We start from the raw sequence: 11028 nt of genomic DNA, 5'->3' as shown, positions 1-11028 counted from the left end.
GGGGTTTCCACCAGTGGATAAGGGGCTGGTGCTGGGACGGGGACCCCATTCTGCTCCCTCTGCGGGGCCTCCACTGCCCCAGAATCAGCCAAACCAGCCCCTGCTCAGCTCCCACAGGTCCCCCAACGCCGTCCTCACCCAGAAAAGCAAACGTGACCCCGGAGCGCCCGCTCAGCCTCGCCTGGGCCGTGGCCAGTGATTCATTCGGGGTGCCCGAGCCCGGTGTTGACTCTGGCAGGGCCCTTATCGGGCTTGGCACCGTCGGTATAAGAGCGGCACCACGGCGCTGCCGGTGCGGGCACAGCCACCGAGCCACGCCATGAGGCGCCTGCTCCTCCTCGCCGCGCTCTGCCTGGGCCTGGCCGGCGCCCTGAGAAGGTAAGGGGGTCCCCAGGGTGCAGCCCGGCTCCCCAGGGTCTGGGGGGTCACTCCCAGGTGTGATGGATGGCAGAGCTCAGCCTGGACACCCCGCGGCTGTGCCGGAGCGGTGGCACCGCTCTGGGGTTTCTGGGTTCTCCATCCCTCTGGGCAGAGCCTGTGAGCAGCAGGAGGGGTCTGCAAAGGGGGTCTGTGCATGCAGACAGGGCAGAAAACACCGGCCTGAATTCCCCTTGGCCCTGCTCATCCTGCCCAGCCCCAAGGTCCTTCCCAGCACGGACACCGAGCTGCCTGTCTCGCCACTGCTGTGGCGTGGATGCTCCCCTGCGCGCTCTGGCCTTCATTTCCTGCCTCCTAAAACACATCAAGTGCCCCTCTTTCGCTGGGCCTCGGCTGGAAATCATTGCAGTGGGAGGATGTGGGCTCTAAACCCTCATCCTGGCCTGGTGCCGGGACCCTCAGGGTGGGCACAGGGACTGCAGGACATCGGCAGCACCTCCATGAGTGACCAGGACCCTTCTCCCCAGGGTGCCCCTGACCAGGCGCCGCTCCCTGCGGAAGCTGCTGCGGGATCAGGGGCGGCTCTCGCACCTCTGGAAAGCCCAGGGGGGGCTGGACACGGACAGCGAGGACTGCGCCGCCTTCTCGGAGACCAACGAGCCCCTCGTCAACTTCCTGGATGTGAGCAGGGGCGCTCAGAGGGATGGCAGCACCCTCCATTTGCCTGAGCAGTGCCCGATGCCCAAACGCTTCCCACAAATCCCGCGGCTCCTGGCGGTGCCCGCCGTGCCAGGGCTCGCTGCCTGCCCGGCCCTCTGTCCCCGGGAATGTGAGGATGAGGACAAGGCAGCGCATTCATGGCAGGCACTGCCAGCCCCCTCCCTCCCTGCTATGCTCTGCCCACCCCCCTGGGGACAGATTTCCTCCAAAATTCAAGTTACACGCTTTCCAGAGCAGAGCCCACCACAGAGCACCCCGAGGTGGAGGGGGTTCCCCGGGACAATCCCGTTCCCTAGTGGGGAACGCCCTGTCCCCAAAGCTCCCGGCTGGTGACGAGGGTCCCCTCAGGGCCCAGCCCCCACCGTGCGGCCTTTTGTCCTCAGTTCCCATTGTTGTTCCTTAAATATTTGTCTCCTTTTTTCCACCTGGCACAGCCTGGCTGGGGCAGATCAAACACCGAGCCCCATCCGTGCCCTGCAGACACCCCCGGCTCCCCCGTGCCAGCATTTCTGGGTGTGCTGATGGCTCACGGGGCTCTCTTCGGCAGATGGAGTATTTTGGGCAGATCTCCATCGGGACCCCCCCTCAGAATTTCACCGTGGTGTTCGACACGGGCTCCTCCAACCTCTGGGTGCCTTCTGTCTACTGTGTCAGCAAAGCCTGCGGTGAGTGGGGACCCCCCGACCCCAGAGAAGCCACCGAGCACCAACCCCAAGGTCTTGGGGGCCGCCCCCACCCAGCTGAGCCCTGTAGGTCACAGAGACGTGACAGAAATCCAGGGGTCAAAGCAGGGGGTGACAGCCCAGGGGCTCAGCAGGGGACAAATGTGGCTTTTTGGGGCTGTCAGCGATCAGCCGACCCCAGAGAGCCCAGACTGCTGCTGTGGGACACGGAGCATCCCCGAGCAGCCCCAGGGCTTCCCCCGGAGCCCAGTGGGAATTGGGGAATGTGACTGGATCCGGCAGCGCCCGGGGGCTGCTGCTGGCTGTAAAGCAGGGAGAGCAGAGCTCGTCTGGGGACTCATTAAATGCTGCTCCCCCCAACAGCCCTTGGACCCTTCAGACTGAAATGGAAGAGGTTTCATTCCCCCTCAAAACTCCAACAGGTCCCTCAGCGGAGTCCCCATAACCAGGAGTTTTGGTGACACCGCGCTGCACCATCACTTTTCCTCACTGGTGATGGCTCCTGGCAGCTGTGGCCACGCAAAAAAATGACATCTCTGGTGACAGATCCCATCTTCTCCCCCAGCTGAGCACATCAGGTTCCGGCCAACCCAGTCCAGCACCTACCAGGCGATAGGGACCCCCTTCTCCATCCAGTACGGCACCGGGAGCCTGACGGGGATCATCGGGTCCGACCAAGTAGCCGTGAGTGCCCTTTGGGGTCCCCTGCTCTGGACGATGTGCCCGGGACTTGCCCACAGGCTCAACACGGAACCGCCTCCTCCCTGCAGGTTGAGGGTCTCACCGTGAGCAACCAGCAGTTTGCAGAGAGCATCAGTGAGCCGGGAAAAGCCTTCCTGGATGCTGGGTTCGATGGGATCCTGGGGCTGGCTTATCCCTCCCTGGCCGTGGATGGGGTCACCCCTGTCTTCGACAACATGATGGCCCAAAATCTGGTGGAGCTGCCCATTTTCTCTGTCTACATGAGCTCGTACGGACACGGCTTTGCTCCGGGGTGTTGCTCAGAGTCTGGCGTTGCTTTAGGGAGTGGGAGGGGCTGCCAAAATACAGATATTTTACTGAGCCAATGCAGGGTTTTTGGTACCAGGTTGAGCAGCACAGACCTCTGGCCTTACAGCATTTGTGGGGAGAAATTTGGGGTAAATTCATGCTAAACAGAAAAAAATCCCTCATGTGTCCTCCTCTTCCTCCTCCCTGCAGGAACCCTGAGTCCCCCCAGGGAGGAGAGCTGCTTTTTGGGGGCTTTGACACCTCCCGCTTCACGGGCACCCTGAACTGGGTGCCGGTCACCCAGCAGGGGTACTGGCAGATCCAGCTGGACAAGTGAGTGGTGCTGGGCAGGGTGGGAGGGCAGGGCTGGGCTGGGAGGGCAGGACAAATCCCTCCTGCTCCTTCTCCCCTCTTCCAGCATCCAGCTGGGTGGGACAGCGACTTTCTGTGCCAACGGCTGCCAGGCCATCGTGGACACCGGGACATCGCTCATCACGGGCCCCACCAAGGAGATCAAAGAACTGCAAAACCTTATTGGGGCTGTGTCTGTGGATGGAGAGGTGAGAGCCAGGGTGGGGACAGGAGGGGACAAAGCTTGGGGACTCCTCCCTGCTGGAAGGGACATCCTGAGCCCCCAGCTGTGTTCCAGTACGCCGTGGAGTGCAGCAACCTCGACGTGATGCCTGACCTGACCTTCACCATCAACGGGCTGCCCTACACGCTCAGCGCCCAGGCTTACACCCTCGTGGTATGGCTGCGGCTCCCCGGCACCACCAACCCCAAATCCCAACAGCTCCAGTGGCAAAGCTGACGCTGGGAGCTGGCAGAGTGTCCCTGAGGGTGACAAACCCCACTGGTTTCTGCTTCGCCACCATTCCTGGGTGTTTCCATGTGCACGAGGCTCTCGGCTTCATCCCAGCTTTCCCCTTCTCCTTCCCCAGGAGTACAGCGCTGACATGACCTTCTGTATCAGCGGCTTCCAGGGGAGTGACATCCCCCCTCCCACGGGACCCCTCTGGATTTTGGGTGATGTTTTCATCCGTCAGTTCTACTCCGTCTTCGACCGTGGCAATAACTTGGTGGGGTTGGCCCCCGCCGTCCCTTAGGGCTGTGACATCCATGGGGCAGGAGAGGGACTGACCTCGGCAGGGCAGGGGATGTCACCACGGCCTCAGTGTCCCCAGGGGGTGAAGACACCCAGGGATGCAGCTGCAGAGCCCAGCAGAAGTCCAGTCCTCGCCAGGACACTGTGATATAAAAGCGTCTCGAGCAGCTCTGTGATCTGCTCTGCACATTCTCCATTTTTCAATCCTGAGCCAATAAAAGCTTTAACAAACCCAAGCCTCTCATGTTCTGTCAGCAGCAGCCCAGCAGAAATCCAGCACATCTCAAAGGGTTGCACTGGGGGTTAAATCCTCCTTGCCCTCCTCTCTGGGTGATCCATGGCACTGCCAGGGCTGCACTCCCAGCGTGGCTGGAGCTCCCCTGGGATTCCCAAGGGGCAGAAAGAAGAAGATGCTTTGCCCCCAGGTAGAGCAGAAACCCCAGAGGTGTCTGTGGCCATCCCTGAGCATCCCATGGGCCTGTGGGCAGGGCAGGGGCCAAGGGAGCACTGGGAATACACCTCTCCTCAGTCAGCAGTTGGTGCTGGTAAACAAAAAGGTAACGAGGAGACTGGAAAGACCCTGGGGCTCTTTCTGTGCCATAAAACTCCCAGAACAGCTGGTGATTTCCAGAGAATTTCACTTTGATTCCCTCGGGGAACTTACAAGGACTGCGTGCTTGGTGGGCCCTTGAAGGCCACCAGAAGGGACAAAACAGCTGCTGAGCCCTGGTCTGGGCTGGCTGGGGTGTTCTGGGGGGCCCTGGGGGGCTGAGGGGGCTGCAGAGGGCTCCTGGCCATGGGGGTCCCCAGGAGTGACTGTGGCACACATGACTGCTGATGGCACGAGGGGTGTGTTAGAGTGCTGGAGCAGCGGTGGCTCACGAGTGATGCACCCTGAGGCAGCGAGAAAGGGAAGCTCAGAAAAGGTTATTTTTATCCAGGCCTTTGCTCTGTTTTCTCCACTGACCCTGAGGCCAGCAGTGCCGAGGCCGGGCAGTGCTGGAGTGCCCACGTCCCAGCCCAGCTTGGTGGCTGCTCCATCCTTCCCGGACCTGAGCAGCCTTCAGGGCTGGGAGCTCTGGAATATTCGGATCTGGTCGTAAACTTTGCGGCTGAGCCTTGTGGTTGGAAATAAAGGGAGATATCTGCCTTGCCCAGAGGCACTGATTGTGCCACTGACCAGCGTGGGCTCGGTGACGTTTCCTGTGTTGACTTCACCCCTGCTGCAGTCCCAGATAAAGTGCTGGGGCAGCTGGACAAAGGTCTCCTGTCCCTCTTCCACCTTAACCCTCAGCACGCCGAGGTGCTGCTGAGCACGAGCCCAGGGGCTGGTGGGGGGAGCATCTCCCCAGCATGACAGGGACCAGCCAGTGTCCCCAAACAGCAGCTGGCAGTGAGAGCTGGACTCACCCAGAACTGCTCTGATGCCGTGTTTTTGGGATCCCAGAGCATTCCGTGCCCCCTTGACAGGTTTGGGGGGGAAGTTGCTCCAAGAAGTGTGAGCATTCCAGCAAAGAGCAGCCCTGCGGTGCCCCAGGGAGGCTGAACAGCGCGGGGAACACTCAGATGCCCTTTGCTTCCTTCCTTTTCCCTCTCTCTCCCAGCCTTGCAGGACACAGCCCGTCCTCTCCTTGTCCCCACGAGCCTTTCCCCCGGCTGTGTCAGCCCCAGCCTGGGTTTCATCACTTTCCTCACAGTCACAGGCCACAAAACCCACGCCTTTTCCTCCAAATCGCTGACGTGGGGGAGCAGCCGGGATGGGACTGAAGCTGTGGTGGCTGGAGCTGCTGAGCAATGATTTGGCCATCACCTCCTCCTCGCTGCTCCCACTGCCTTTGTCCAGGCAGAATCTCAGCCCAGGGGGGATTAGGAGAGCAGGAGCTTTGGGAAAATCCCTTTTTCCATGAAATCAAACCAAAGCCAGAGCTGATGCTGATGTACCCTGGTACCCTGGCCTCCCCGGCCAAAAGCAGAAGTGGCCTTGGGCATCAGCTGCAGTTTGGGATTGGCCACAAACCCCAGCCCCGGCAGCGTGGAGAGGCATCGATCACCTGACAGAGTGAGCAACGCTCGGCGCACCAGGGCCACGCCAGAGGAATGAGGGCAGAAGTTGTTGCGGGGGGAGGTTGAACAATAAATTCTGTCTGCAAGAGCAAAGGTGAAGCAGGATGGTGAAAAGGGGCTGAACAGAGGGACTGGGGAGAGCTGCTCCAGGGAAACGCCAGCCTTTTACTGGCCGCCTGTGAGAAATGGCTCAGGTCCTTCTGCCTCAGCCCAGCTCCTCCCAGCGCCTGCCCTCTGGGGGGAAAAACAGATTTTTCTGGCCAGACAGGTCCCAGATTACACCTGGAGAGGAGGGGGAGGAGGGTGTGTCCTGCTGAGCTCAGTGATCCTCCCTGAGATCGCATTAGGGCCTGTAAGGGGAAAAAAAATCTACGAGAATGATGGAAGTGGAAAAGCAAAAGCCAGTGCTCTCAGAGGGACCCCGAAACCTGGGCAGGGGGACCACCAGCAACTGGGGGGCTGCTGGTTCAGGGTGAGGGAGAGTTCACAGATGGGGCACCCCGCTCCCACTGCAAACCCCAAATCCTACAGAATGCTTGGCACGGGCACGGGACCTGTCCTCGCACGCCGGGAAGCAGAGCTGCGGCTTTGCGGCCGTGGCCAAGCAGGTTTCCCCACTCCGAAGAGCCCCAGGCACCAGCCTGGCGCTGGGAGAGACGGCCAGAGGTGTCCTTGGCTGCTCCACGGGGGCAGCTGAGATCCCCAAAATCCCATTTCTGATTGAACACATCCTGCAGGAGATGTTCCCTGCCCTGTTCCCTCTTTTGGGGGTGTCACCAGCTCTGTTCCCTCTTTTTGGGGTGTTTCTGGGGTTCCCGTGCTGGCTGTGGGTGCTGGGCGGGACCCCTGAGGGCTGGGGGTGGCAGGGATGGAGGGGCTGGAAATGCTCCTGATTCCCACCCTGCTCAGAGGGATCCCCGCCCCTCCTCAGCTCCCAAATCCGCGTGTCCCATCCCGTGTTGTCGGAGCAAAGTCCGGGATGGCTCCCGGGATGCTGCCCACAGCCCCGCCCGCCTTTTGTTCTCATCCCTCAAAAATTGCCCATCGGAGACGCAGAAAGGGGGTCCCGGGGAGGTGGCAGAAAGGAACCGGGGGGAATCTGAGCCAGAGGAGAAGCCAAAAGTCCATCCCAAACTCCAGCAGACGGGGAGAACCTTGTTCTCCTCCCCCTATCGGACCCGAGCCGGGGACACTCGGCAGAGCCCCGGAATCGAGGGAAAATCCATGGACATCCCAGCCCCCGCCCGCGGCTCCGCCAGCCCCGGCAGGATCTCGGCCCCTTTCTGCTGATGTCACGGAGCGGGGCCCGCAGCCGCCTTCCCCGAGAGGGCAGGGATCGGCCGCCCTTTCCCGGATCCTCCTCTCTCGCCTCTCCCCTCCCCGACCCGGCGGGAGCGGAGCCGGGAGCCTTGGCTGCCCGGCCGCCCCGGCAGGTGAGTGCTCCGCAGGTGAGTCCCCGGGGGGCAGCCGAGACCCCCGGAGCAACGGCGAGGAGGCAAAAACTCTGGGGAAACTCCATTTTGAGTTTAAAAACATCTGGCCTGCCAAAAAGCTGGCGAAAGGACCGGGAAGTTTGTGTGTGCTGAGACACGAGGCTCTGCCGGTGCCGAGGATGCTGCCCGCGGCCGGGCACGGGGGGCAGAGGGTGCAGGGGGGCCTGGAGCCCACAGCTGAGAGCTCCCTGGTGGTGTTCCAAGGGGGAACGGCGCAGGGCTGGCCAGCGCATCGGAGAAAAATGCAGGGATGAGGCTGCCAGTGTTTCCATCTGTGCCTTGGCCGGCGGTGCCGGACGCTGCCGTGAGGATGGAGCTGCTGGGGCTGCTGGAGGATGCTGGTCCCACCTGGGGAGGGGGTTTCAGGGGTCCTGACCAGGCTCAGAGCATGTGGGGACACTGGGACATAATGGGGATACATCCTGCGGGGAGATTCCCGGGTTCTCCCGGGCGGGGATGCTCCCTGAGCCGCGCTTGGGGCACCAAGGAATTCCACCCGGCTGGGGTCTTCTTCAATAAATGTAATTTTCAGCAGGACCCCAGACGCGTGTGCCAGGCTTAGGGGAAGGACTGCGCTCGAGAGGGGGTGGGAGAAGCGGGGAAGTGGCTCCCGGCAGCTTTGAATGGAGATGAGCCGGCGAGTCTGGGCGTGCTCCGGCTCCCCGGGAGCCCGGCGCGGGCGGGGCCGTGGGCCGGGCTTGGCCGGGGGGTTTCTGTCCCCACCATGCCTAGGGCACGAGTGCAGCAGCTGCTGGCATGGCACGGGCATGGTGCTGGCACGGTGAGGACACAGCGACATCCGCGGTCCCGCGGCGGGAGGGTGGGAGCAGGGAGAGGGCTTGGGCAGCACCACCGGCGCCAGCGGGAGCCAGTGCCATCCCCACAGGCCGGTGGGTCCCTCTCGCCCCACAGGGCCTGTCCATGGATGCCAGCAAGAAGGTGGATCTGAAGATCATCATCATCGGAGCTCTGGGGTAAGGAGCTGGCAAGGGAGGGAAGCCCCCTGTGCGTGCTGGGTGTGCAGCTCCTGCTGTCACCCGCCCCTGAGCAGGGAAAAGCCTCTCCAGTGCCCCTTTCCTCATCACCAGCGTGGGCAAGACCTCTCTGCTGCACCAGTACGTGCACAAGACGTTTTACGAGGATTACCGCACCACGCTGGGTGCCAGCATCCTCACCAAGGTCCTCGCGGTGGACAACAGCCCCCTGAAGCTGCAGGTGAGCACAGCTGGCACTGCCCGGGGTGCCCACCCTGATCCCAGGGCCGTGTGTGTCCCACTCTGTCCTGCTGTGCCCAAATGCCCACTGGCAGCATGAGGTGCAGGGCTGGACATGCAGAGCCCGGTTTTCTGAGCCTGATTTTCAGAGCCCGGTTTTCAGAGCCTGATTTTCAGCATCCATGAACTGCACTGGAATCCCACAGGAATTCTGGGGGCTCAGCACTCTCTGAAGCTGCTCCCCTGGGCTGCCAACACCCACCCTGCTCGTGTTGTGTGTTTATCTGTGCCCTCCTCTGCCCTAGATCTGGGACACGGGGGGACAGGAGCGATTCCGCTCCATGGTGTCCACCTTCTACAAAGGCTCAGACGGCTGCGTGCTGGCCTTCGACGTGACAGACAGGGAGTCCTTTGAGGCCCTGGACAACTGGAGAGATGACTTCCTGGAGAAGGTCATTTCTAGAGAACAGGATTTCCCCATGGTGGTGCTGGGGAACAAGATAGACCTCTGTGACCGGCAGGTGAGGGTGGAGCAGGGAGAGCGGGATGAGTAGTGGTGGAGTCACCATCCCTGGAGGGATTTAAAAGCTGTACAGATGTGGCACTTGGGGACACGGTTTAGTGCTGGGTTAATGGCTGCACGTGATGATCTTAAAGATCTTTTCCAACCTAAACAATTCCATGATTGTATGACTGGGATGCTGTAGGGCCCTAAAGGCTTATGGGGATTGATCCTTCACCTCAGAACCAGCCTTCTCCTTAATTTCACATGAAAACCAGGGCTCCAGGCAAGGAGCTGCCACCTCCCCCAGGACTCTTGGAGGGGATAAGCAGCATCCCCCTGCTGTCCCTTGGGGCAGAGGCTGTCCCCACCAGAGCAGCAGGAATTACAACCTCAGGCACTGCCCTTGCCCAGCTGTGCCTGCGTGGGTGAGGAGGATCTCCTGTACCATCCCTGAGCTGCGGCTCCATCCTCTCCTCCCTCCCCGCAGGTACCCGAGGAAACGGCCTCAGCCTGGTGCAAGGAGAAGGACATCCCGTATTTTGAAGTCAGTGCCAAGAACAACATCAACGTGGCCGAGGCTTTTGAGACCCTCGCGAAGCAGGCACTGAGCAGGGTGAGCGTCCTCCTGCTCCGAGCTGTGCCGGGCAGGGGTTCGGGAGGGAGCTGGGCTCAGCCGGGGCTGGTCTGACAGATCCTCCCATATGGAATAGCTCCTGCTGCAGCGGAGAGCCCCGGGAATGGGGAACGCAGCAGTGTTCGATCCTAAGTCAATAGGAATAGGAATTGCCGTTTCCTTTTCGCACGGTGATGGGACCGCGGCGTGTGGCACCCACAGCGCGCCAGCACTGTCCTCTAGCGGCCGTCCCGCGGGGACTTTGGTGTCCCCAAGCCCTGCACTAGGTGGCTTTTCCCTGGATTTTGCCTTTAATCACAAGTCGGGGCTGAACCCCAGCGCTCTGCGGTCCGCGGGGTGGCTCCGAGCTGGTGTCACTCATCCTTTCCCTTCTCCGTTTCTCTCCAGTACAAAGGGATTTTTGAGAGTTATTTAACCGACTCCATCAAGCTCACTCCCAACGACAAACCCAAGAAGAGCTGCTGCTGACCCTGGGGCCGGTGGACCCCACGATGCCCACAGCCCGGGGGTCTGTGCCCGCTGCCCACTCCAGCCTGGCCACAGGGCTGCTGGCCATGCCACCGCTGGACGCACCAGGGCCGGCTGCCTGCACATCCCGGGATTTGCTGCTTCCCACGGCTCTGGAGCTGCTCTCCCAATCACCTCAGTGCCACGGTGGCCCTGTCCCCCCTCGATCTGCTGCCGTCTGGCACCCGAGCGGGCGATGTCCCTGCGGTGACGGTGCCAGGGACACGGGCAGTGCTCCCGATGCCTCTCCAGAGACCACGGCCTTGGCACCACGGGTGACCCTTCCCTGGTGTCCCCACGGCTCTCAGGGTGGGTATGGGCTGGCCTGGGGGGGGACAAGTGGGGCTGGTGGCCTCGGCACAGGGCCCTCCTGGGACCAGCCACTGTGGAGGCAACAATTCTGTGCCTCAGTTTCCCCTGCTCTCGCACATATTCCCCCATCAAACACCTTCCACCTCCCACCTCGCTGGGGAGGATTCTCAAAAAAGCACTTTGTCAGGGGTACTTATTTTTTTTTTCTGTTTTAAAGGAAATTAAATATTTCATTTTTATTTATATTTATGTGTTGCAAAATGCTCCCCAGATCCTGCAGCAGGAGGATGGGATGGGGGCTCCAGATTCTTGTGCTCCAGACTTTCCTCCCTGAGCCTGTTCAGCTTCTCGGGGCTGGGGGATGCATTTTGGTCTGCCTTTTTCTTTTTCTTTTTCTTTTTCTTTTTCTTTTTCTTTTTCTTT

General features: G+C 61.1%; 2 protein-coding genes across 4 annotated transcripts; both read left to right on the top strand.

Annotated features, from left to right (window-relative positions):
• Window positions 1–279: 279 nt before the first annotated feature.
• CTSE (cathepsin E) lies at window positions 280–4108 on the top strand. The gene is made up of 9 exons (XM_042013637.1): window positions 280–378; window positions 906–1059; window positions 1646–1763; window positions 2347–2465; window positions 2552–2751; window positions 2982–3104; window positions 3190–3331; window positions 3421–3519; window positions 3713–4108. The coding sequence occupies exons 1-9, from the start codon at window positions 320–322 to the stop codon at window positions 3875–3877; spliced, it is 1179 nt and encodes a 392-aa protein (XP_041869571.1). The 5' UTR covers window positions 280–319; the 3' UTR covers window positions 3878–4108.
• Window positions 4109–7038: 2930 nt separating this feature from the next.
• On the top strand, window positions 7039–10850 carry RAB7B (RAB7B, member RAS oncogene family). Of its 3 annotated transcripts, none has more exons than XM_042013661.1 (6): window positions 7039–7388; window positions 8346–8407; window positions 8522–8648; window positions 8953–9099; window positions 9640–9765; window positions 10174–10850. In XM_042013661.1, the coding sequence occupies exons 1-6, from the start codon at window positions 7230–7232 to the stop codon at window positions 10252–10254; spliced, it is 702 nt and encodes a 233-aa protein (XP_041869595.1). In that variant the 5' UTR covers window positions 7039–7229; the 3' UTR covers window positions 10255–10850. The 3 variants fall into 3 exon arrangements, with proteins under 3 accessions (XP_041869595.1, XP_041869594.1, XP_041869593.1); XM_042013660.1 differs by having other exon boundaries at window positions 7045–7373; window positions 8953–9168; XM_042013659.1 differs by having other exon boundaries at window positions 7045–7388; window positions 8953–9168.
• The last annotated feature ends 178 nt before the right edge of the window (window positions 10851–11028 follow it).

Source organism: Corvus kubaryi, unplaced genomic scaffold, assembly GCF_017639235.1.
Source record: "Corvus kubaryi isolate FWS band 111438036 unplaced genomic scaffold, C.kubaryi_AGA036_p1.0 split1-37355, whole genome shotgun sequence".
In the NCBI taxonomy this organism is placed as follows: domain Eukaryota; kingdom Metazoa; phylum Chordata; class Aves; order Passeriformes; family Corvidae; genus Corvus; species Corvus kubaryi.
This window is presented reverse-complemented; position numbering and strand designations above follow the sequence as displayed.